The sequence below is a fragment of the Hevea brasiliensis genome, chromosome 3, assembly GCF_030052815.1.
Source record: "Hevea brasiliensis isolate MT/VB/25A 57/8 chromosome 3, ASM3005281v1, whole genome shotgun sequence".
Classification (NCBI taxonomy): Eukaryota; Viridiplantae; Streptophyta; class Magnoliopsida; order Malpighiales; family Euphorbiaceae; genus Hevea; species Hevea brasiliensis.
In genome coordinates this window covers 1,618,366-1,645,514 of record NC_079495.1, presented here as the reverse complement: position 1 = coordinate 1,645,514, position 27,149 = coordinate 1,618,366, and the positions used below count along the sequence as shown (strand labels likewise).

General features: G+C 33.1%; 2 protein-coding genes and 1 long non-coding RNA gene across 7 annotated transcripts in view; 2 read left to right on the top strand and 1 right to left on the bottom strand.

Moving 5' to 3' along the window:
• Positions 1–27,149, top strand: part of LOC131178587 (uncharacterized) — a 76,605-nt gene that overhangs the window by 2,826 nt on the left and 46,630 nt on the right. The gene's annotated exons all lie outside the window — the stretch shown is intronic.
• Positions 352–18,834, top strand: LOC110666241 (probable helicase MAGATAMA 3). The gene is made up of 21 exons (XM_021826655.2): positions 352–461; positions 883–996; positions 1,109–1,277; positions 1,389–1,522; positions 2,055–2,264; positions 4,821–5,012; positions 7,229–7,264; positions 10,095–10,180; positions 10,344–10,394; positions 10,928–11,039; positions 11,114–11,219; positions 13,587–13,684; positions 14,192–14,293; positions 14,368–14,460; positions 15,507–15,560; positions 16,086–16,144; positions 16,241–16,325; positions 16,896–17,264; positions 17,588–17,710; positions 17,809–17,895; positions 18,080–18,834. The coding sequence occupies exons 2-21, from the start codon at positions 895–897 to the stop codon at positions 18,281–18,283; spliced, it is 2,472 nt and encodes an 823-aa protein (XP_021682347.2). The 5' UTR covers positions 352–461; positions 883–894; the 3' UTR covers positions 18,284–18,834.
• On the bottom strand, positions 19,601–26,136 carry LOC110666242 (uncharacterized). Of its 5 annotated transcripts, none has more exons than XM_021826656.2 (14): positions 25,632–26,123; positions 25,405–25,480; positions 25,230–25,319; positions 25,088–25,132; positions 24,855–24,935; positions 24,326–24,392; positions 23,924–23,979; positions 22,561–22,671; positions 22,291–22,430; positions 22,164–22,203; positions 21,538–21,600; positions 21,259–21,446; positions 20,324–20,811; positions 19,601–19,813 (listed from the first exon to the last, which is right to left on the bottom strand). In XM_021826656.2, the coding sequence occupies exons 1-13, from the start codon at positions 26,012–26,014 to the stop codon at positions 20,328–20,330; spliced, it is 1,824 nt and encodes a 607-aa protein (XP_021682348.2). In that variant the 5' UTR covers positions 26,015–26,123; the 3' UTR covers positions 19,601–19,813; positions 20,324–20,327. The 5 variants fall into 5 exon arrangements, with proteins under 5 accessions (XP_021682348.2, XP_021682349.2, XP_057999567.1 ...); XM_058143584.1 differs by lacking the exon at positions 19,601–19,813 and having other exon boundaries at positions 20,320–20,506; positions 20,574–20,811; positions 25,632–26,130; XM_021826657.2 differs by lacking the exon at positions 25,088–25,132 and having other exon boundaries at positions 25,632–26,126.

Genomic DNA, 27,149 nt, shown 5'->3' with positions numbered 1-27,149 from the left:
CAAAATAATTAAATAATTAAATTTTTTCAAAATTAAAATGCTGTTGATCAGGATTGAAATTTTAACCATTGACTATAGAAGTGAGATTTTAATTTTTAAATTTTAATTATTGGCTTAAGATATTTGATAAATATAATTTCAAAATTAACTTTTAAAATTAATATAAATTATAATTAGAACTGAGTCGGAGCCAGTATGTGGCGGGTTGGCAAAATGCGTTTTACTGGCAGTTGGATAAAAACGTCATTTTGGTTAATGACGTCCTCCTTGTAATTAGATGCAAAAGTTCAAGGACGAGAATGTAATTAAGCCTCTAAATTAATGAATCGGGTTTGCTCGATCCGTATCCATACGAATACAATATGGTACCTTGCTTCCTAGACGGCTAAGCCCTGATAGCAAAGTCCCCACTGCAAAACAAGTGAATTGGAGCTCCATCTCCGGCGCTCTCAGCTAACCAGGTCAGTCCTTTCTTTCTCTCCTCCTCCGTCCTTGGTTACTTGATTTCCTTTGATTTTGTATGCCTGTTTCTTCTCTATTTTGTATACCTTGTAACCTTGTTTTCTATTTATATCTATCTATTTCTTCTTTTGATATCTATTTTCTGTTTTACGAATTGAATTGTTCATTTAGAGTTTATTATGGTGATCTTATTGCATTTGTGTTGAGTTCTCTTTTCTTTTGGTGCATATTGATGCTGTGTCACATTTTTCATTGCTATTTGCATTTACTTATCAGTGTTTATGGATTCAGAATATTATATAATTTCTCTATAATAGTTTTTGAAAAAATGTGTGCCTCAAGTTCTTCAGCTGCATTCCTGTGCATTGTGTTACAATGTACCTTGCCCTTCTGACAATTATGCTCTCTATGTATATATAGAAGGAGGCTGAGATGGCAGTGGACAAAGACAAGCTTCTTGAAGAAGCTTCATTTATTCGTTTCTGCAAAATCGTGCTGGGTTGGGACTATTTTGCGCTCCTCAGAGAAGCTGATGTAACCCATCTCTCCCTTTTTCTTGTTGATATTCATGTTTATACAATTGATATAAAATTTTTGATATTTTCCCTCTTTCTTTCTTTCTTTCTTTCTTTTTAAATGAAATCAGAAAGAGAAGCAGAGAGAGAGAAGAAAAGATGATAATGAACCTGCTACTTCAGGTTTAAGAGAGGTGAAGAAAACCTACAAAGACGTTGATGATTACCTTGCAACTTTTGAGCCCCTTTTATTTGAGGAAGTGAAGGCTCTAATTATTCAGAAAAAAGATGATGAAGAAGGTTCTTCTTCCTTTTATTATTACTAAAATTGAAAAGATAATTCATTTACATAAATATTTAGGAATCTTAAATACTCATTTTTTACATGTGTCTTTGTATATACGCTTGCAGTGAATGAATGGGTAATGAGGTTGGTCGTGGAATGGAATGAGGCAGAGGGGTTTCTGTTACCTGCAGTTACTTATGGAGATGATGAGGGTGAGAAAATATCACAAAATGATCTTTTGCTCCTTTCCAGAGAGCAGGTAATTTCATTGGCATCAATCAACAATGCTCCAAAACATTTTTGTCTGTCGGTTGTTTTTAAAATTTTTCTCACAAGTGGTTGACGCCCTAAAACTTATTATACGATTGTTGATCATTTAGTTCTCTCTATGTATTCCTCATATTATTTATGACTCCTCATATTATTTCAAAGTGGCGCTCTGTCTTTCTTTTCTTTTCTTTTTTTAAATGTTCTTTCTTTTCAGGATACTCTTAGTTACAGACATGTAAAGTGCGATTCATTTGATGCATATTTTGCTTTTTTTTTTTTTTTTTTTTTTTTTTGTTTCCTGAGAAAATAGCTTTAACTGATAAGGAAAACACATGTCTTAAGGAATTCAAGCTTGCTTGTCATTTTTAACGTGTATAGCTAAAAATAGATTCTTTCAAATGCCTTCTTCATCCTTGCAGCCCCCATTTTCTTATTTTTGAATTACTTTTTTCTTTCTTTCATTTATGTTGTGGCTTTTTAGTTTCACTTTATTGCTACAATGAGGTTGTTGCTTACTGCAGATTAAAGATGTTCAAAAACTCCCTGAGACACATGCATTTGCTTTGGTGGAACACCGCCAGCATAATCTTCTTAGACTTAGAATGTTCTTAGATGGAGAGGTTACTTGTTTAAATATAGACAACCTTGAATCTCGTCCAAGGCTTTTAAGAATGCGGCGTTTCATGACTTCTCCTCTGAAGCTACAGGAAAAGCTTTTGTTTAGTCTAAAGGTAACTGCTTGTTAAACCCATATATGCTGGCTGGCTCTGTCATTCCATATGTAAAATATTTTTCTCTTCCATTTATTGTCATTTTAGTTATGTGGATTGGATTTTTTTTGTTTATTGAGATCTAGCTTATCAAAGACAGAGAATTGTTTGGCTGAACTGAAGTAGATAGATGATTTTCTTTATGGAGTTCAATTTGCATATATTTATTGTAAGTAGTTTTCTATTGCTTATATTAGAAATATATACCTAAAAAGCAAAAAAAATGCCTGACCTTCTCTTCAATTGAAAATTACTCCATCAAAAATTGGAATCAAATCTGATTAAAAAAAAAAGGAAGAGAAGTGTTTGTTTTAGCCTTATTCTCAATACTTTTCCAAAGTCTAGCTACACACATTTCTAGATTGTAGTTTTGATATATATCATGGTAGGAAGGGAAAAGGAAGATGAAAAAGAACTGAGAAGAATATAGAAGAAAATGTGAATGGAAGATGAATTTGTTATACGTTGGAGTTTTTGTTGAATTGATAATCAGTGGATTGGAAATTACAAGAGACACACTTGCTGCAAGGATGACCATGCTGTGTTAGACAATTAGTGCTTCTAAATGTTGAAGATTTAACAAATTCTTTTTTCCTCCTAAATTCATCCATGAGATTGTGACCATCTTTTGCATTGTTTAATTTCCATATATTTTGTCCAACTCATTCTCCATTAATTAAACTTCTCAAACAAAATCTAAACTCAGTTTTAAGTGCTGCCTGGAAACTCCAGCAAACCCTGTCATTCCAGCTACCAAACTACCATTAATTTTCTCTTAATGATATTCAATCAGAATTTAATTTTCAAAATCTAGAATTTCCTTTTTAATTTTAATTCCAATCCCTAAAAATCTTCAATTACTTTAAGATTTACCCACTATATAAACTAGGGCTGTGTAAGTTTCCTGGGGGTTCCAAACTAAATTGAAGAATCGTACCGAATTGCACCGGATCGAAAAAGAACCATTATTATAAGAATCGAATTGAACTTATATTTATTGTTGTGGTTTGATTCTTGTTCTTCATTAAGAACTGAACCAGAATCGAACCGAAGAACTAATTTTATACATATGTTTTTTTATGTTTTTAGATATATTTTATAATTTGAATAGCATTATGTATATTTATATGTAATTAAGATTGTAATGTGTGTGTGTGTGTATAACTTATTTATTTTTAATTATAAGTGTATATAAGTTAATATTATCTTTTATTTTTCTAACCTTTTTAAATAATTTTAGTACTAAATACATTAAATCATCTTATAATCCTTAATTATATGACTAAATCACATGTTAGTTATATAATGTACTTTTTAATTCTTAATTATATATGTATCTTTTAATTAAAGACTACATAATTGAGAAATATGTAAAAGATAATATAATATTCTTATTAAAGAATATATTTTTGATATTAATATTATTATTTTAATATTATTAATATTAATATTATTATTATTATTATTATTTTTTTATTGTTTTCATATCAGAAATTTAATATTGTATTTTCTATTTTAAAATGAACACAAGAATGTTGCAGTTTTAGGTGTAAAAATCAAGATTTGAAATGAAATTATAACCAAATTTGAAACCAAAATAGAACTAAAACTAGAACCGGAACCGTACCAAAATTTTTTTAGAAATGAACTGGAATCAGAACCAAAGTTTAGTTCCTAAGAACTGAAAGTTTGGTTCCGATTCTGGTTCTTAACTAGAATCGTACCGGAATCAGAAACGGAACCAGAGCTGAACAACCCTAATAGAAACGCTAGTAGACAGATTGCTCAACCTAGCCTACATCACAATCATTAAGATTCCCTATGATTTTAATTTACAAAACCATAGAATTCCCTTTTTTTCTTAAATCCAAAACCTAAAAAGCATTAATTACTTTATAACTTACCCACCATAAAAACACTAGTGAGCAGATTGCTTAACCTCTCCTACAATCACTCCATATGATGTGGTACTTCAAATTTGATTGAGCTCTTCCCAGTCTATTGTTGGTCAGCGTAAATGTCTTTGAAGAGCAAGGTTATCCCTTACCGTTGCCTATTCTTTTATTAATTTTTTTTCCTCAAATGAAAGATTTCTTAAGAAGTGGACTGAGACCTTTTTCTGCATGGTGTAATATGGCTTACAACAGGGAGCCATTTTCCTACATCATCAAGTTGAATTTATTGCTTTAGATTCAGAAAATACATTGGAGTTTTCTTTTATTATAATTGCTTTGAGGTTGTTGGTTCAGGAATTATAAAGGGTAAATGTGGAGGTTTACATCTTATTACTGTTCAAACAATGGGTGACATGGTTCAGGTCACACTAAGTGTTGGATGTCACTTGATTATGGCTATTAAGATGTTTAACAACTGATGAACAACATTTGTGAAAACAATTTTAGATATAACATCAGTGGTCATTTGTCAAACAAAGAGCATGAAATTATGAATTTGCATTGTTTATTTGGTATCGTAACTGATTAGACAGGCCTCTAACTAATGTCATATATTGTGTAGATTTGCAGTTTATCAACTATTTCTCGTGAATATTTTGCTCTGCGGTCAATTTGCTCTCTTCCTTTCAAGGATTTAATACTAAAGGCTACTGATAAAAATTCTGGGTCTGGAGACCAGGCGTGGAAAGTTTCTGGAACTCTGCGTGAATATTTTGGAGGAATCCTTAACAAGTCACAACTAGAAGCTGTAGATGTGAGTTTTCCTGAACTTGTCAACTATGATCATTATTTTTGCGCCATATGTATAAGGGTGTTGTCAAAATAAACAAGGGAGTGACCAATAAAGGGTGATTGAACAACCTAATATTGATTTTGATTTGATGTAAAATCACTCTCGATCACTCAAGAATACAACAATAAATTGCTATTAAGAAGAAAGAGATGGTTTACCAGTGTAAGAACAATGTAATTTCAGAAAGCTCAAGAATGAAAGCTTGGAATAACTTAAATAACTCAAGAATTAATGTGCTTTCATTTGTTAAAAATGAAATAAATGATCCTTATATAGTTAGAGTGACTGTTGGAGGTCAAAAAGGTAGCCCACAGATCTATTTTTCAAAAAAAAATACTCGTTATTTTTGTTATTTTGCAAAACTGTCAAGTCACGAAATTAGATAGCTCCTGTTGAAAAGTAGGTACTTAATTTTGCTTCTTTGTAAAACCAGAATAAAATTAGCTAGCTAGTTTTGGGAACTAGATACCAAATTTTGGTTTTGTCTAAAACATACCAAAAACTAGTTAATATTATAAACTAGCTACCTAGATTTAGCTACCATCCCAAAACTTGTGAATTTCAAAAACCACTTTGTAAAAATTATTTAAACCTTCAAGAGCCATGAAAATGCTCCTGAAAACATGCCCAATCTTATGCATTTCAAAAATTAAATTTCTATGGCTCAAAGATTGGCAAATATACTCTCTAATCTTTTACATAAGACCTATAAAGCAAAAACTAGTAATCTACCTAGCTTCTCTTCTTGATTTTGAATCTTCTTGTGTTGTCTTGAATTGATGAGTTCTTTAAGAATTTCAACACATTTTTGTGTGCCTCTCCCATTGTGAATATTCAATAATCAACCTTCAAGGCAACTCAACAAACTATGGACTTAAAAAGATTAGTCATCCTTAGATTTTGGTATCATGAAAATTAAGCTCATTGGAGCTATGGAGCTAACATCCATAAATTGCTTTGCGGTGTTAGGTCTATTTGAAACTCTAAAGTCTGAATGGCATGACTAGCAGCTTAGAAAAGCTATTCTGATTCTTTAAAGCAGTCCTTCATTCATCTCAAGGCTTAATGTATATTTGATGTCATCAACTCTTCATGTCTACCTTTGAAATATAGTAGGATCAGCAATCACATTTCAAAATAACATCAATATGAGAAATGGGTTGTCTATACTTTAACGGTAGTCCTATTGATAGCCCAACTGTCAATACTCCGGTGTCAAATTTTTCTTTGATGTAGTGTAAGCAAAGGAAGGATGGCACATTTACACAAAACTTTTGCTGATGAACCTTTTAGAGATTAAATCATTTACTTGTCTTTTAAGCTTGGCATGCTTACTGGGTTTAACATGGAACCTTTGAAGGTTTGGTGATTGAGAGTGAGACCTTGATATAAGGTCGACTGCATGTTGAATGGTGTGTAAAGGAGGAAGTTCATAAGGTAACTTAAATATAGTCCTTTAGGAGGCATATTAGAGATAGCTTGAGCGGTTAATTCATTCACTTGCATTGCTCTTTTCTTGTATCACTTGCTGCAATTATTTTTTCTGCTTCTTGTTTTCTGATTTCTTTTTAAGCTTTGCCATTTGCATTATTTTGTCACCATGAAACTATTTTCAACAAAACCCTAAAATCCATGCCCTTATCAAACTTTACACCAGTTGATAGTTTTAAAAATATATAATTGTTTCTAAAGATAATTATTCAATGTTGCTACTTGTAGCCTTGAACAATACTGATGTCATCCTCTTTTCACTTTGTAGTGCTTAAAATTATATTGTAAAAATATTTCTTTTGATTCATGAAATCAGAATAGTAGATGGATTTAATATCAGCTTTATAATTGAAAAGATAATAGAGGAAAGATCCAAAATGTTAATGCGACGTCATTAAGTAAGAGGATTTTTTTTTTTTTTCCGTTTTTAAAGTAAAACAGCATGGTTCAAGTAATGGAAAAAATTGTGGTAAAATGACAATTATTACTTTTCACCTCAAATTTTATTTTTTTTCATTGGTATATATTCCATCCTCTCCACAATATATGAATAGTGAGTATTGTGGAAAAAGTGGTACACTACTATTTAAGGACACTTACGTTTTTTTAGATTTTGTTAGGGGCCCTTTTTTGTCTTAATTTTGCTTTGAGTTGTATGAATCTGATGGAACATTTTTTGTTTGCAGGCTGGCCTATCACGTAAAGCCTTTGTCTTGATACAGGTTTTATTTATTTCTCTTGTACATGTGTCCTGATTTCCTTCCATTTAATGATCTCCTCCAAGAACACTGTCATTCATATTCATCAACACATATGGACCATTTTTTTGTTGGTTTCAAAGGTAGATTATTTGCCTTTCTCCAAATTACATGGGCACTTTAATATGCATGAAGTATCACTAGTAGATACAATGCAATAGGTCATGAGTATGGATATAAGGTATCCATTTGAAACTTGCGTGTTGGTAATTCTAAAAGGAAAATAAAATAAAAATTAAAAAAAAAGAACTCAGGGTGTTGGTTATCACATACTGTGACAAAAAGGTGATAATATCCTTGGCATTTTTTTAAAGAGTATATGTTTGTTTTGTAGTGGTGCCAATTGAGAATAAGTTGAAAGAAAGGAGATTGAGGTGGTTTAGTCATATAAAGCGTAGACATACGGAGGCTCCAGTTAGACAAGTAGAGCACATTAGTTTAGAGGATAGAAAGAAAAGAAGGGGTAGACCTAAACTGACTTGGAGGAGAGTAGTACAACATAACCTAGAAGCATTACACATTTTGGAGGATTTAACCCAAAATCGTTTAGAATGGAGAAAGAGAATCCATATAGACGGCCCCAAATTCTTGGGATAAAGGTTTAGTTGAGTTGAGTATATGTTTGTTTTGTGCATTTGTTCAAGTGAAGTTTCCATATGGTACAATCTTTGGTGAAAGGGTTTACATTTGTGTAGACAAATCTGACCTGCAGACAGTAAGTATGTCTGATTGTGTATCCCATGTTAATGTAATATAATCTCAGATTGACTAATTGATCCCATGTGGAATGAAATAGTTACCACAACTCTTCCAGGGTTACAGATTCATCAGTCTCTTGTGTGTGTGTGTGTGTGTGTGTGTGTGTAAAATCTCCACTATACACTCCCATAGACACACATATATATGTTGCAATTATGGCTTAACCTAATTGAAGAGGAGTTTTGTGCTTACTGACAGTCATTTGGTGGTACACTTGCCAAAACAAGCCAAAATACTTGTGCTTGTGCATATAGTGATAGAATCTGTTGCTTGCGTCAAATTATGCAAGGGAATTAGTTGTGATCCCTTATCCCTCTGATTTGGGCATCAAGTGTGTTCAAAAGTGCAAATGGGTGCAAATTCAAAGGGACATCCTAAGAACAAGAAAAAGGGCAGCTATCTGCTGAACTTAATTCAACTAAATCTCAAGTCTAGTCTAATTGGGGAAATGATATTGATCTCATTCCTCCATTTGCTAGCATACAATGTACAAAGAGGCATCCACAATGTACAAGGCTCCTTGCTTTTCCAGAGTCATGGGTGGGTTGTTTATCATATATAGCCTTCTGCTTGCTTTTTCTCTGGAGTTTGTTTTCACAACTTGAATCAATGACCTTTTGGTTACAAAGCAGCAACTTCACCATCATGCCAAGGCTCACCCTCTAGCATAAAATATAAAAATCCAACAAAATGAAAAATGAGAAAGGAGTAGTGTCAGATTTAGCAAACTTGCAAGAGAAGTGAGGACAATAAAATGAGCTTTAGCTGATGCCCTTATTTTTCTTAAAAGGGAAAAAAGAAAGAACCAAGGGTCTTTGTTCAAAAGAATTGGGAAATGAAATCCCAAACTTCTTTAATTAATTTTGACCAAATGCTGGGTGGCTTGTTTTTTATGATACAAGTACGTGAATTCCCTTTTGAAGAGTTTTCACCATCAAATGTATGCACATGATCATGAACACCTGATTTTGCATACACATTGACAGATGCCTATGAGGCATATAAAGTTAAGAATAATTGGTGATTCAGTTCTAAAATGTAAATAGAGGCCATCGGAGAAATTTATTGGGATGTTGTAAATATAGACAGGGTAGAATAAATTGTTGGCATGATTTTGAAATTATTTCATGTTTCTAGACTAGGGAGTTCCAAATTCCTTTAGCTGTTAGATGTAAGAACAACAATATCTAATTGTCCTATTTCCTTAAGAGGACCTTCTAAAATCAGATTTCACCTAATGCTTTTATTCAAATGGATTATAGGTGGTTTCTCAATGAGCCCTTTTCTTATTGGCAAGATTAGAAATTCTTTCCTATCACTCCCTACCCCTCCCCGGCGGGACAAAAAAAAAAAGAGAGAGGCCCAATTGCTAAATTGCAGGACTAGTATAAATATGATGGGAGAAACAGCTATTGCATTTTGTGTCTTGAAAAGTGTGAATTGATAATATAATTGACCAATAAAACACAAGGAATGTGGGGTAGTAATTGGTACTCCCTCCATCCACAAATAATAGCCATATTTGGCTTTTTATTTTATCTAAAATTATCTGCCACATTTAGAAAACCAAGGAGAATTAACTATTTTTTTCCAAGTTTACCCTTTATCCCTATAAAATACAATAAATATTTATACAGTTTTCTAAAACTAATATTATCACCTTCTTCTTAATTAAAATAGCTGTTTGTCACGTTGATATTCGCTTCTTTAGATTTTCAAGAAAGGGTAATCAAGTAAATTACTAGTATTTTTTTTTATGAAAATGAGGTTATCCAATCATTTCCTTAATCACCATGAAAACTCCAAATGTGGCTATTATTTGTGGACGAAGGGAGTATTTTTTTGTTTTTCCATTTTTTGTTATATGGTTGAAGCTATTAAGAACGAGGTCATCTATTGAGAGCTTCCTTAGATTGAATGCCTTTGTTGAAAAATTGTGTTTCCAATTGACACTAAAGAACTGTTCATAATGTAGGAGTCATTTTGTATTAGTGCATGCTGAACCATGAAAATTGATCATTTGAATTTTTCACAGGGTCCCCCTGGAACGGGAAAGACGCAAACCATCCTTGCACTTCTTAGTGCAATTTTGCATGCTGCTCCAGCAAGAGTACAATCCAAGTAATGATTTTGCATATTTCTATTTTTCTTTTGATCCTTTATCGCTGTTTTCTTATTCTTAATTACTTATTGTCATTCAAAGGTTTCAAGTGCTTGATCTTGTTTTGAACAATTGGATCTACTTTACATTTACATTTCAGCTATCTTGTTTTATTCTATGCAGGGGTTCATTGCATGAGTTTAAATGTGGGCCAGAAATACCAATTCAAGAGAAGTAAGTGCTGGTTGCTGGACTCAGTTCTTTCTTGAATGGCTGTTATGTGCTTTTACTTTTGTAATTGTGTATGCATGAGTGCCTCAGCTTAAGGTATTGTTGCTGCAATTTGTGTTGATGTGAGTTTCCATTTCTCTGGCCCTTTAGTTATAGTTGCATGACGAGTATCATGCTGGCACTGGGTGGATTTCCATCTGGTCATATGTCTGGAAACTGTTGCTTTAGCCATTAGTTACAGGGATCTACCTTCAACTATTGGTATTAGTGATGCCTGTTGAGCAGATCAAGATGTGGTAATAATTGATAACAAGTTTTAGATAAACTTTAATTGTCAGTTTGGCTGAAGTGTTGTCCTGAGGAGTGTTTCTGCTCTGTACCTTTAAGCATATTATAGAAAACTGCGTTACTAAATCTGCTTCTATATGAAACCCATTTTCCTTTTGGATAAATATTGAGCGTTGGAATCCATGATGGCACAACAGACACAGGGACCTTTAGATTCTCTACTAAGTGTCAAAATTAATAACTGGCAGGTACAATCATTGGGCACGTGCATCTCCATGGTTGAGTGGTAATAATCCTAGAGATATAAACATGCCCAAAGATGGTGATGATGGTTATTTTCCTACTACTGGAAATGAGTTGGTAAGTTCGAATTCACTAATCTAACTAAATTCTTGTGGCATCATATCTCCTAACTGCAAATTTAATTTGTTCAGAAACCAGAAGTTGTTGCTTCTAGTCGTAAATATCGTGTACGCGTATTGGTATGTGCGCCATCAAACTCTGCACTTGATGAGATTGTGCTGCGCCTTCTTAGGACTGGTACAAGTTTATTGCGTGTACCAATCCTTGCGTACTCATTATTTTTGCTCAATTTATCATGTTATATAATATAATGCATGATGGTATTCAGTTTTTGTATGCATTCTCTTTTGATTATATAGGCTTTTTTTTTTGAATTAGGTTGATCTTTTTAGATAGGTCATTGCATTGCTGGAAGTAGGTATCATTGTTATATTTATAATAGGGAGTTTAAGTGTAGGGGAAGTCTCCACTTAGGCTTTGTTTGTTTTGAGGAAAATATTTTCTTGGAAAACATTTTTCGCATTTTCTAGCATTTGGGGGCACTCAAAAAATGGGTCAACGGGAAATATTTTTTGGTTAAAGAGAAAGCTAAATAATTTTTAAGGAAAATGACTTCCTCTTCTCAAAAGAGGAAGTCATTTTCTTAATTTTGACAATCTTATTAAAATGTGAAAATATTTATATATGCATGATATAAATACATACCATTAGTTTAATATTGCAACCAAACAATAGAAAATATTTTCATGGAAAACATTTTTTATATACAAGTTATTTTCCGCGAAACAAATGAAGTCTTAGATACACTAATTCACAAGATCTGAGTCTGACTATCTAGGATCTTGAATTATGTCTTGTCTTCAAGTTCATATTATTGCATTAGAAGTGAAGAAATCAATTAATATAACACTTATTTCTTTCATAATCTTGCACGGTAAATCAGTGTTGGAATTCAACGAATTTCATCAACTCAACCCAGGGTAGGTTTTGTCTTGAAATCAAGTTTGTTGTTTCTTGATAATTTTCTTCCATCCCATCTTATGGAAGGTTGCACTGTAATTTCCTTTCTCTCCCTCTCAATAAAAGAAAAAAGAAGCTAACCTATTTCTTGCTGGTCCGGGAGTACCTTCGTTGGTTCCCTATGTGCCTTGGTATAAAAATAGGGTGTTGTGAACTTCCATCAACTTTTCTCCTTTATCAGTTTCATCTCCTTGGGAACACCTGTTTCTCTTAGACATCACATCATTATAGAAATATTCTCAATTTAATTATGGTGCTTAAATTTCTTAATTACTGAAAATTATACATGCTAAAGCGGAAAGTTGAGACTGTTCTTGGAACCGTGCATGCCATGTGCTTCTTCTTTTTTTTTTTTTTCCTAAAATGATTTAATTTTCTGGCACTTTCAATTGGTTTAACCTTTTGGCACAAGAATAGTGCCCCCCAAAAAAAAAATAAATAAATAAAACTGCAATTTCTATTTTATGTGATATTTTTTGGAAATCTCTCTCTCTCTCTCTCTCTCTCTCTCTCTCTCTCTCTCTCTCTCTTCATTTCATTGAAGAATCATAAGATTAGATGATTTGTGTCCTAAACAAAAACACGGGGGTGGGTGCACAATGCATGTTGTATTGGATTTAAATTTTGGTTGTTTATTATGTTGTGGTGAATAATAAAAGGCTAAGTTTATTAAATAGGCACAAGCAGAGAATTATTAGAATTAGGGATTAAGGAGTCCTTTAAAGGAAGCAATAGATACAGGTAAACAATTATATGGTGATCAATCACACTGAACACAGAAATCAGCAAGAGATGACATTGAAATTTCCAAAAGCAGAAACCCAATATCAGGGCTGCAATTTTATTTTATGAGAAGTGCAAAGGCAGGATTTGATTCTTAAAAATGCTTGCATTTTTCAACCAAATACATTATATCAATGCAAATAAGTGATGACATTTTTGCCTCTTTCAAATCTCTCAAATTTTATTAGCAGAAGTTCTCCTTAACCATTGGACAAATCCATTGGTCCTCAAGAACACATGACAACACAGAGATGGAACAATTCAGTAGGAGATTAGGGTACGACTAGCATGCACAAATATGTTATTCATGTCTTGAGAGCGCTACTTCAAGAAGAAGTGCTAAAGGAAGAACTATTTATAAATCATCCTGAGTACTTTCAAGTTTCAACATTGAATGATAACATTAGCATCAAGTGAAAAGATTTATTTAGGTTTCTAACTTATTTAGCATCTTTTACAGTTGCATTTCATCAGTAGCTGATGTAATGATAGTTCACTCGAAAGTCAGAACCCATCACTCACTCAGACACATTTTGGTTCTACCTTTTATCACTCAAGTTAAATTCAAAGGCTAAAAACTTGACTTGTTGGTGTTGCATTGGGGAAATCTTAAAAAGTCGATTATATTAGCAAATCATATTCTTGTTCTTGAATAAAAGGAGTCTAAAAACTTATCCAGTATACAAGAAGCTTTGATCAATTCTTACCTAATTCTTCGAATTGTTTTCCTAGTGGATGTTTCCCATAAGATGACTATCACCGGGTCATAATTTTGAACAACAATATTTTGTTTCTTTGCAGGTATTCGTGATGAAAATGTTCGTACATATAATCCTAAAATTGTGCGGATTGGTCTCAAAGCTCATCATTCTGTCCAGTCAGTCTGCATGGATTACCTCGTATGTTTCTGGCAACAATAATAGAAAAACACTGAATTTTTCTCTGGCCATTCTTCTTGCTGCTATGATTAATTGATGCAAAATCTTATAATCATCCCTTTGCCTTTGTTAATCTGATTGCGAAAGAACTTTGCATTTGCTTTGAAATAGGATACTAGGGTTTTCTGTTGAACCCAAGCTTTAAAATTTCTAGCAGCTCCTTAATGCTTCTCCTGGAAAAAGGGGGAAAATCATAAAGAGTTGCTTTGGTCTGGACAATTATCAATACGCTGACCTGTATCACAAAAGCAAAACCCCAAAACTTTAAAGCCGAACATATTTAGAAGAAGTAAAAGAACAAACACATGGTACAGCAAGTAGCGATAGTTTAGGCCCAATATTGTTAACAGTTGTTGTATGTAAATTACTGGGACATTTTTCTAGTTGCTTTTGGTTGACCGTTAACCTTTCTATTCTGCAGAACAGCTTATCATCCGGTACATGTTAATCACATAATTTCCTTTGCAGGTGAAACAAAAACAAGATGAGTTTGCTGCTGATAAGAAGCATGGAGCTGCAGGAGGCGATATTGATAGTATTCGAAATGCTATTTTGGAAGAAGCAGTAATTGTACGTAAATTTAACCTTGCGTTGAAAGTGAAGTCTAATATTCTATGATTTCACTGTAATTTTCATGTTGGCAGGTGTTCTCCACACTCAGCTTCAGTGGTTCAGCACTTTTTAGTAAACTGAATCATGGTTTTGATGTGGTTATAATAGATGAAGCTGCCCAAGCTGTAAGCGTCCACAACCTCTTGCATTCTGGTTAATCCACTTGCAATTGATGTTTTAATCTCTATTATAACATAAGCCTCAGGAAGTTAAATATGCAAAAGCTTACACTGTTTATAGAGATTGGAGATTTAGAAGTGAAATCAAAACAGGGGGATTAAAAAAAAAACATATCTTAACCATAGCTTTTTTTTATTTTTAATTTTTTTAAGTTTTTTTCTTTAAACAACGGTAAGATGGCTGCCTCAATTTTTATTATTATAGAGTGATAAACTTTCATTTAAATCTGTGCATCCATGTGTTTAGCTATGAAGAAGGGCTGATTTAAGATTCAATTTGTGTTAGTCGTAAAAGTTGGTCATTTCTCTCAAAAGTTTTTGTCATGATGTGATAAATACAAAATTCATGCGAGCAACTAGTACATCAGATCTTAAGTTAGTGGTTGAGGATGAAAACACTGCTAAATGAGAATTGTTAATCATAGCTCTTCTATTTAATAAAATAAAATAAAATAAAATAAACAACAATAAAATGGTTGCCTAATTTTTTTAAGTTTTATTTTTAGAGCGAAAAACTTTCATTAAACTCTGTGTTCACATTTTTAGATATGATGATGGGCTGATTTAAGACTCAATTTGTTTTGGTTGTAAAAGTTGGTAATTTGTATTAAAAGTTTTTCTCCTGATGTGGCTTTTTCAAAAAGATGAAAATAACATTCATGTGAGCAACTAGTATGAGATTGGATGTTTAGTGGTTGAGAATAAAAACACTGTTATATGGGAATTGTTGTCATGTTTGACCTTAACAGAAATGAAGTTATTAAAAAGCATTTAAGCACAAATAATTAGGCATGACAGCAGTAGTTGTTTTTGTATGGACTATTAGTTGGAACTTGGAAGTGACTCACATTTTCTATCTTTTTTTGCACTGCACATTTGTAAGATGTTTACTGACACCATTCAAATGGCTGTAGATTTTTCAGTTTTTATCACCATCTTGTATTTGGCAATTTTATCTGTGCAAAATATATAAATAAATCCATGTTAAACAGGTCGAACCAGCAACTCTTGTTCCTTTGGCCAATGGATGTAAACAAGTCTTTCTGGTATGTCTCTGATGTTGTTACTTTTGTGACCGTACTCCAAATTTCTTCCTGGTCATTGATGATAACTTATAAAACACTGTAGGTTTCTGCTATTAATATCAGTAATGCATCTCTCTCAATTGTTTTTTTCCTGGTGTTTCTTTTATGCTGGCAATGTTAGGCCCTGAGTTATTGAGGCCTAACTATGAGTGTTTGGCTGTTGGGAAAGAGAGAATTTGATAGAGAGAAGAACAAGAACGAGAGAAAGACCATTCCAGCTGGTCTGTAACTAACTAGACTACTAGCCAAAAACAATGTAGTTTTATTATGCACTAATTACTAACAATTGTTCCTAACAGGTAGCAATTAAGAGCTTTATGAGTAGGAATGAATCTCACAATCCTTGTAAACAAAATAACATGAGTGCTTAATGCAAGCTGTCAAATCTGTGCTTTTATCCACATGTTCACCACTGTATGTTCTTGGGAAATGTTTGTATATGTTAATGATTGATTCTGCAGCTTATTCATTTTAATATTATTTTAGGTTGGTGATCCAGTTCAACTACCTGCCACTGTAATTTCTCCTGTTGCTACGAAGTTTGGGTAATGGATTCTGTTTCTATTTTATTAATTTTTTTAGTCTTTATTGTATCATTTTATTGATTAGGGCTCATTCTCTCTCTCTCTCTCTCATTGAAGTTATGGCACAAGTTTGTTTGAGAGGCTTCAGAGAGCTGGTTATCCAGTCAATATGCTGAAATTGCAATACCGAATGCATCCTGAGGTCAGATGAGAAACTTCAATAATTTCTCTTTGAAGTTTTGTGTAATGTAACAGTTGGAACATATTAAATGGCGATTACCATCATTGATTATGAAAGAATTACTGAAAACTAAATGTTGATTGGTATCTTGTGCCTAAATTCTAGGTTAATGGAAGGACCTGTATAAATAGTTCCGGGTTTAATGTATGAGGATTGTGAACATTAGCTTTAAGTACTCACACTTCCTTGGATTTTGACCTTGTTCACAATTGATGTTAAGTCTTATGAATAAATTGTACAACCTACTATTATTGCATCCATCTCGCTTCATAATTTTGCAATTCTCTTGGTTTCTCTAAGCTTCAAAATATTTTGAACTTATGTGGGCATGTGATATTTGGTTAGATGATTTTAAACTCCATGTTATTTGCACTTAGCACGTTATTCCCAGTTCTCAAACCAAGTTAGAGATTCTGGGCCATCATAAAGGGAAACACAACCCAGACATGTTTTTTTGATATAGAATAGTGAATTGTGTTTTTATAATTTAGTATAGATGTCTAATTTTTGTTATTTTTAGTTGTGAAACAGATTAGAAACTTTCCTTCAAGGGAGTTCTATTCTGAGGCACTGCTGGATGCAGAAGATATTTTGAGTAAGACAGAACGTGAATGGCACAAATATCGCTGCTTCAGTCCTTTTTGCTTCTTTGATATACATGAAGGAAAAGAATCGCAGCCCTCTGGAAGTGGGTCCTGGGTGAACACCGATGAGGTTGAGTTTGTGCTCCTCTTGTATCATAAATTGGTGACTATGTATCCGGAGCTTAGGTCAAGTTCACAACTTGCAATTATCTCTCCCTATAGATACCAAGTCAAGCTTTTCCAAGACCGATTTCGGGATACTTTTGGGCAGGAATCTCAAAAGTTTGTTGATATACAAACTGTTGATGGTTTCCAGGTAACTTTTTCCCCTTAAATTATTGATTAATTTGGTTTATCTTGTTCTAGTTTAGGGCTCATATATCATTCTCAAGACCGGTCATTTGCTAGCTAAAAATGTTGTCCTTTGCACACAGAATTTTCATTTGGATATGTTATATTATCTACATCTCTGCAAAAAGAGAGATTATATGACCAATAAATTGCCTTGTCATGGATCCATAGTTGCTTGCACCAGTAATTGATTGGGTTAGACCCTGTGTTATAAATATGGAAGATGTAGGGTTTCTAAATTTAAAAAGTAATTACCAACTTCTACATTGAAATACTTTCACTTGCCAGGGTCGAGAAAAAGATGTTGCCATATTCTCATGTGTTAGGGCCAATAAGGACAGGGGTATTGGGTTTGTCTCGGATGCCCGAAGAATGAACGTCGGTATTACCCGAGCAAAGTCTACTGTGCTGGTATGAATTATTATATAAATTAGAAAAGCTTTCATATGGCATGTGTCAATAAATCTCATACTTCTTTTATGGAAACTGACCCGTTGTTGATCCTTTAGGTGGTGGGGTCTGCATCAACTCTGAGGAGTGATGAGCATTGGAACAACCTGGTGGAAAGTGCTGAGAAGAGAGATCTTATATTCAAGGTGTTCTTTTTTTTTATTTCCTCACAAATTCCCCCTTTTTCTCATCCATCCCTCCCAGCTATTGATCTTGTTTATGCCCACGTTACTTTTAATTTTCCAAGCGTTTAGTTCCTTAACTTTTAAGATATTTCAACAACCAAATTGTTTCTGCTTCCATTTCCAACTAACGTAGTTACTCTCGCAGGTCTCCAAGCCTTACGCTTCATTTTTCAGTGATTCAAATCTTGAATCTATGAAGGTTCCTGATAACTTGCTAGGAGTGCCTGATCAAGATCTCGATGATGATGTTATAATGCATGGTATCATTGACGATGCCGACCAAGGGCAAGCAGATGAGCATGACATGGATGACATGGATGATGGGTTCAACGGTGCTGAAGATGACTAAGTTTGCTAGCAAATAAACAATCATTTCACCATGTAAATTGTTAGTTTTAGCCGATTGGTGTTGCATATCTCCAAGAGTAATGGTAATAGCAAAGGAGAAAACAAGAATGCTGAAAAAGCTGCGTATGCAACTCTGCTGGCGAGGAGGCAAGGGAAAACAAGGCAGAACAGATACTTGGATATATTGATTATCTAGTCATTGCATGAGATGGCAAGACTAATAGCTAGTTGTTTTCTATGAGAACTGTTTGGGGGAGTTTCTTGAGGGACAGACATAGAGCTGCCAACCTTGTAATGCCACCATGTCATTCCCACAAGCTTCTCGATTAAAGGGGTAAAAAAGGAAGGGCAAAAGATGGACTATATTGATTATAACATTCCCTAAATAGAAGGGCTTCAGTCATTATTCTTGTAATAATATTTTTAAAGAAAAGTTTATTTCATGTTGAGGCACAATTTGTTTATAATCTTACCAAGTATAGGCCAAATATATTCTTCTTGGTATTAATGTTTTTATAATGGTATACACAAGTGAAATTACTTATTATTTTATTTTATAATGTTTAATTAATTAATAATAGAAATAAAACAATTGATAGATACTTTCATTTCTCTTGTTTTATAAAGGTAGATTTTTTTTATTGGTCTTAAATTATAATTCCGTTTCTTTTTAAAAAGTAAATTTATTATTTTTTTAATATGTTCATATTTAATATATATTTTTAATAATAAATATGGTATTAATTAATTATAATTAGTGTAATTAATACGAGAAACAGTATTAATAAAATAGACATTAAAAAAGAAATAAGTAAAATTTATTACATTTATATATTAAAATTTCAATTGTTATGGTTTAGAGGCTAAAAGATTACTTTTAAAAAAAAATTAATATTGTTAAAAAAATAATTTTATAAAATTGATTAATTATTAGAGTTTTTTTTTTTAAATTGTAAAAAAAAAAAAAGAAAAAAAATATATAAATGCTTTGCTTCGTTAAATACTTATTTCACGGGATAATAAACGTAATATATATTTATAAGAAAAGAAAACATTTCTTTTCCAACATGGCTTTCCCATCAACAGGTGAAGGCCAAGATTTTTGTTTTTTTTTGTAATTTTTTTTACCAAAAAACAGATATAAAAGAATGGTTCTCTCTCCTATAGCACATACCAAAGAACAAAAATCCAAGTCTGCTTGCCATTTACAGATACGAAATTTCTGGTAAAAAGGAAAGTAGCAACACTTTTGACCTCTGTTTTATCAACGTATGATAATTTTATCAACTTTTTTTTTTTAAATATTTCTGAGAAATAGTAGTCATAAAAAGGGTTATGAAACCCTTCAAATTTATAATAAATTAGATGCTTTCAAATTTACATCATTGATGATCGAAAAGAGATGCTGTATACAACTTAGGGTCATGGAACATAATCAACTACTCTCACTTAGATTAATAAAATGAAACAGAAATTCCAGGCAAAATCAGAATTTTCTCTTGCGTTGATACACCCAAAAAATGCAGTCTCCCTGCAACAATATTTGAAGTAATTCATCAACGCAATTTTTTTTTTTTTTTTTTTTTGAAATCATCAACAGAAAAGTTATAGCAATAATAGACTTGCAATCAACAATCATCCAAAAAACAACCTGAAGTCTCACATCTTCATTAATTGTTTCTTGACAAATACAAAGGGGCTTGGTCAAGACAATGGAGGCAATTCTAAAAAGGGGCCACTCAAAAGTTTGACACCTAAGACATGCCTAGATTAGACAATTTGCACACATACTCCTTTTAATTAAGGCACGCCTAGATGCCTACTCCTAATAATATTTTACAAACAGAAAGAAAAGTTAATAATCTAAGAACCCAATTGTGTGATCCTGATAGCAGGACGCTATGGCTTTAGTGATTTCTGGTGATACTGGTGAAGACTACCAAGTGTATATATTTCAAGATTAGAGATTTATGACTAAGAAAGAGCAAATAGGATAATACACAAAAAACAATGGCATAGCATCTGCAAAAGAAAAGCTTACCACATCAGATCTTGCTACTGAAAAGTTGCAATCTGTCCTCACTCAAACAGCCAAGTAAACCTTGGCTTAGGGTGCTTGTACACTTAATGTCACAAATATGATGCTTGTGAGATTTAAGATTTTGAGTAAATGTAAAAGTTGGCAACTCTTGCAAGATCAATCCCAATGTTTCTTCATCTCCAACTGCAAATAGTGGTTTCTCATTCTCTCTGTCTATGATAACAGATCTAGGCAATCGAATATTACTTACAGTGGCACATGCAATGCCCAACTCTTGATACTTATCACCCACCCTCTTCAAATGAAGATGGGAACCAAGTACTCTTTGTCCAATAATTGAGCAAGGAGTAGGTGATAGCTGAGAAACAGACATCTCATTGGTCATCTCAACTTTGGGACGAAAGGTAGCAACTATGTCATCACTGCTGGGACAATGAGCAAGGGATATACAAACTCCTTGATTTGCTGTTTGGGGAACCAATGATGGCCTTCATAAAATTCAATTGAAATCATGTTAGAACAGACTGTCTCAATAGTCATTACTCATTAAAAATAAAACTTTTCAAAATTATTGCATGGAAAAAATTCAATCCTGCAATGAGTTTTATAAATAGTAAAAGAAAATAAAAATAAACACTTCGAACTGCAGTGTTTGAAGTTCAACAGACAGAAGAGCCAGAGTTAAATGGAAAATGATCTTAATTAGAAATATACACTTCTTAAATGACATAACAAGCTAAAAATACAAGGAAATAAACATTATGCTCTGTTGCCTCTAATAAATACTAAAATGCACATGAAAGAGAGTTTTGGGCATCATTATGGGCCAAAAAACTACATCAAGATGAACTTGAAAAGCAAACCATATCTTTTTCAGATCCAAATGAATAAGAAAAACAGATGCCAAGCTCATACACAAACTAATAACATCCCACCTTTCTTCAGCACCGCCAAAGTTCCACTGGCATATGCCAATGGAGGAAGCAGATAGAAGCGTTCTAACACCAGAAGAAAAGTTATTTTGAACAGAGTATAATGTATGGATTGGATTGTTTGTCAACCCTGGACTCGATTCTACTGGTCCCCTGGTTTGACGCATATCAAATGCTAAAAGCAAGCTATTCTGAAAGGTACAAAACAAAAATTAAAAGTTTGGTTCAAGCTATCTAGACTATCATGGTAAACATCAAACAATATTCATTCAAGGGTCATACCTGTAGTCCCGCATACATGTAATATGAACTCTGAAGATCCCAGCAACATGACCAAGCAGGAGACTGTAAATTATGATGTCAACACAATGAAGACTCTTGTAAAATACTAATAACTAGATATTTTAGCGATAAGAGCATCACTAAGAAAACGATGCAAATGTTATCACTCAGTCTAGAAGTATGAGACTTTCTCTGAGCAGGACAGAGAGAAAGCAATCCCAATAAAGAATCACCAAGATATATTCCCTAGAGTTTATGAAAAGCAAAGTTCAAATTGGTGATGAATTTTTATAAAATTATCACAGCAAACTCTTCATTAGGTAATTCGATTAGAATTATCACCAGGGTCAATAGAGGCCAGAATGGAAATGCTACCTATTAACTATAATGGTTAATAAGTATTTTCAATTTCTATTAGATACATTTAGTAATTCCTTTCTATTTTTGTTAGAAATATTCAATACACATGCACCCATTGTCACATTACCTGCACCCATTATTTTCAAGTAATTAGTTAACATTTTAGCACAAATTGTAATCCCATCCAATAAGAAGCAAGGGAAATCTTAACACTATATCATAAGATCACAATAAACAGCATCATGGATAATGGATCTAACACTTACCGGTAAATCATAGGAAAGGATGACACTGTTGCTTTCCATACTGTAAACAAAACAACCATGGGTGGGTTTGGAAGAATGTAAAAATAGAAATGTCACAAAAGAACTTGAGTTTTGATTGTAACATTACCTAAGAACAGATAGTTTCTTGCCTAAGGAAGCACAAAGTGCATGACTTCCATTAAAAGGAGAAATATGCAAATCCTTTATGATTTTCATGCTAGAAGGGAGCAAAATATCTTCACTTTCATGAGGAGGTAGCAAGTTCATCTGCAAAACAATATTTAAAATAAAGAATTGTTGGAGCACTTATATATATATATATATATATATATATATATATATATATATATATATATATATATATATATAAACTTGAGTTAGAGGATAGAAACTTTACTTTGGTAAGTACATGTGACCCATCAATCTTAGGTAGCCTCCGAGCAAGTAACAAAATTTGACCAAATGCATCTATATCAAATAAGCGTGCACCATCCACTTGCAACTCTCTCTGCAATTATTTAAACTCAAGTCACTACAGCTAAATTGCAAGTACAACCGACGTGATAATACTTCTAGTCAAAAACAAAAATAAGAACTCAGCAAAAGAAGAGGTGGGGAAGAAGAAGATTGTTTCTCTAAAGACAAGCAAAATTGTAATGATTAGTCAGTAGGTTGTCTAGTGACATTAAATAAAGGTATTTCAATGTCATATAAAGCCAGAAAACTGCATAAGACTGAAAACATGCTTTGACTAAAGTTGGCCTAATCTAGAGATTGTCAGCAAAAAGTAAATATCTAGTTAATACTTTAACAGCATCAGGGATTAAATTCTAAATTCCTGGGACCACTGATCATAGTTCAAGTAGCATAAATGTTCCAGAGGTCACCTTAGGGCAAAGAGATGGAGACCTTTTGTTTCAAAATAATGAACATTTCAGAACTAATGATAACAATGAATGAATGAAATATAATATCTTAAACAGTTCAGAAAATAAAGGAAGCCTTGTGCACACCCTATTAACAATGTTGGTTTCAATAAGTACATGGAACTTAATAACAGTAGGTATCAAATTTATGATCCAAATTGATCATAGTTCAAAGAAACCCAAAAAAAAGGGAAAGGAAAAGAAGGAGAAAATTCAAACATTTCATTAACAATTGCACTTCATCAGTGTTTTGGCAGAATCCAAATTTTAAGCTTTATTAAATCAACAAGAATTGTATCAAAAATACTGGTTAGGCTTAAGTCAAAATCTTACGTTTAACCCAGCAAAGGTTATATCTTACTTAAAACTGCTCACAAGTTTCCAATTAGATTCCCACCTCAGAAGTGGTTAGAAAATATTTGGTTAGTAAAGACATTTTTCTTGTATTAGCATATCTATTCACTTAACTTCTGAGGTACAATTCTTTTCAGCCCTAGGCTTCTAATTCAACTTACACTTCATCATAACTTTATTTGAGCAGTGAATTTCTACTCTGAAGAACGTGTTTTATGATTTACCTTAAGCCTCGGAAACTGAGAATGCCACAAAATGGTTTGAGATCTTATGCTATCAAGAAGCACACAACTCTTGTTTAATAAAATAAAATAAATAATAGAATATTTATTTATGGTACCAAAAAAATAGAAGAAGAGAGAAGAATAAGAATATAAAGGTCTAGGAACTTGACCCGTAATCTGTTTTACAAAAGTTTAGCCATATCTAAATGTACAGGCGAAGAAAAGAGAAATAAAGATGAAAGAGAAACATCCAGACCTCCAACACAAAAATACTGGAAGATCCTCCTTGGCATAACTTTGAGTTGATATTTCCTAAAAAAAGAAAGATATTAAAAAGAAAAGTTTATGTTAGTGACAGAGCAACACGGATTTAGCGCTCTCTCTCTCTCTCTCTCTCTCTCTCTCTCTATATATATATATATATATATATATATATATATATATACACAAAAAAAAAAAGTATAAAGACAACACAATAGAGAAAGAAACAGAAGGCAGTGGCAATCAACACCACAAATCCATTGTTCAGAATATTATCAAATGGCAGATACTAACAATAACAATCAATTAAAATAAGAAAAGGAATAAAAAGATAACATGGATATCATTCATCTGAAAAGATAATTAACAGTTACAGTATGTCCTTGACTGCTCCTACCAGCAGAGAACGGCACAGTTGAACTGCTTTCCATATCTCCTACTAAATGCTCCAAATAAGTCGTTCTCTACAAAGTCAAAAGTTTGAAACTGAAAGTAACAAAGAAAGGCACAACTAAAAAGAGATCTAACGCAAATTTTCCACCCACAAATTCCAATGAGTTCAAATTTTCACATATAATTTCATTCCCAAAATTCATTTTGATTGCAAAATTGAGAATGAGATGCATATGTTTTCCAAAGATACAGATTTGCACCACAAATTGGTAAGGCTTGATAGAATTGAGGAAAATCCATAAACAGACAACAATAGGCCCAAGAGATTAAAAGTACAATGTGCTCTGGAACTGGAAGCCTAACCATAAACTGCTACTACTTAAACACAATGGATAACAGCCAATATAGAAACACTAAAAAGCTTTTATTGACCAGTGATATTGATAATACTAAAGATCATGTGAGTTTTATTGCTTTGAAACAAGAAAATGGATATAATTGAAAGGTCAAAGTAATTAACACTTAAGCATTACCTCCGTAAGCTGGTTGACCTTAAGTTGCAACTCAGCTTCTCTCTTTTGCCATTCAGATTCTTTTCTACACCAATCAGCACTCTGCAGGTGCAGTCAGAAAATCATACATTTGCTCCTGACAGATAAACAAAGTACTAGTGCCTCGAGTTTTTAGAGAAAACCAAGCTGCAAACCCTAAAACATATTGAACAAAACAACTATCTGTTTCTGTTTGATTTAGAAAACAATCCTACCTTCTTCTCAAGAGAAGCACATTTCATCTCTAGAGATCTAATTGTCTGCAAACCAGGAAAAAAAAAAAAAAAAAAACCCATTAAAAATACTTTTTTTCGCGAATTGATTTTAAAATAACAAGTCCAAGAGTATGAGCAGTACCTTTTGTGATTCTTCGTCGACCACAGCAAACCTTGGAGCAAAGAGCTTCCTCACATCCTTTAACGTGCAATTCCTGTTGCATTGAGGGCACTAAAATGAGGAAATAAAAGTTAAGCAGAGATAAACAACATCAAGTCTTGATCATTAATGAAAACTATGACCCATTAACCAATACCTTTGCAGAATTTCGATTTTGTTTCAACCATTTGCTGATACAAGAAAGCCCGAATATATGGCCACAAGGAAGACAGCTACACTCGTCGCATAAAACAATTAAACGATTAACAGGTCAGAGAATCACATTCAAGTGCAAATTTCGAGTAAATCCCTAGAACTGATGAAAGATTCGAACAGGCAACACAAATTAGAGAAATTGGGAAGAGTATAGAGAACAAAAAGCACCAGATATGATGGTCACCCTCACTGGTCCAAGCATCCATGCAAATAGGGCAAAAAAGTCCATCAATTTGAGTTCGATTCCACTCTCTCCCCTGAGAACACTCGGCATTCTCATCTGCAATTAACGAACGCATCTCTTCTCCTTCTGGATTTACTCTTCTCCGCTTGCTTCTCTCTTCTTCAACACTTACTCGACCAGCATTCAAAAAGCCGTTACCTAAAACCCTAGGCGAGTTTGCAACCGGAATGTACTCCTCGTCGTCGTCGTCTCCGTCCTCCTCCTCCTCTTCGCTTTCCAAGTGACTTTCCGTCTCTTCTTCTACTTCAAAGCCAGGGTAGACGAATGCGTCGTCATTCTCTTCGTCAGAATCGTATGGGTGGGCCATTAAAGCATGCAATTAGGAAAGCAAGAAGGAAGCAGAGAACGCAAAAGAGTGACCTTTGCTTCGTTTTGAAGCTTTCATTAGGGAGGGAAAGTTGGGAGGACCGAACTAAATATATACCCTCAATATGTTTATTAAAACGACACCGGATTCGCATATCCACTTGTGAAGGAAAGTCTCATAACTAAATAATCTATGGTTTATGGTTTAGTGATTGGGTTCCATTTTTCAATTCAAAGGCAAATAAAAATGGAAAATATTAGAGAATCGGCCATCTTTCTTCCGTCATTTGGCGGTGGCATGGGCGGCATGGCTTGCAACGCAACGGAATTGGGAGTTAAACGGAACTCCATTTACTTTGCGAAGCTATTTGAGAGATACTATTGGGTGTTTGATCTTGAAGACCATAGCCTTTGGATGACTTACCTTGCCTACTGTATACTACCAAGTATACATTTATCCATTATTTTTGTAGACTACATAAAAATGAAGCTGAAAGTATAAAAGAACAATTTTTTTTTATTAATTGAAAATATAGAATTTGATTTTCAAAGATTTGCTTGTCAATTGATTACACCCACATTTTTTGACTCAAACTCTGACACTCGTTTATCCACAAGAAGACAAATTTTGACACTGCGTTATGCCCAATATTTATGGATAAATTTTATTATATTTTTTTTATTATAACTTTTAAAATTCGGTGAGAATTTCTGAAATTTATCCTAATATTTATATTTAAGAGAACTTCTAAATTTGAAAAACTATAGATAAGAGAAATTGTCCACCTACTACACCAACCTCCCTTTAGTAGTTCCACGCCCATGAACTACTCAACTTTACCATCACAAAAGCACTAGTTTTTATTCATTAAAGTCGATTTAGAATCTACAAGCACTTGCAATGAATATTAAATAAATATAATTTTAATATATGTCAATATTTTATTGTACGTTGGACCGACCATGTTTATTTTATAAAATTTATTATTTGTTAGATAGTCAGGATCCAACTAGTAATTTATTAATTATTATTATATTAATTATGGTTGGGAGATTATCATCCCTATCATATTCCAACATAATAGTGAGGTAATCCCTGTGGCTGTGTTGGGCGTTCAACACAATTTAACTATAGT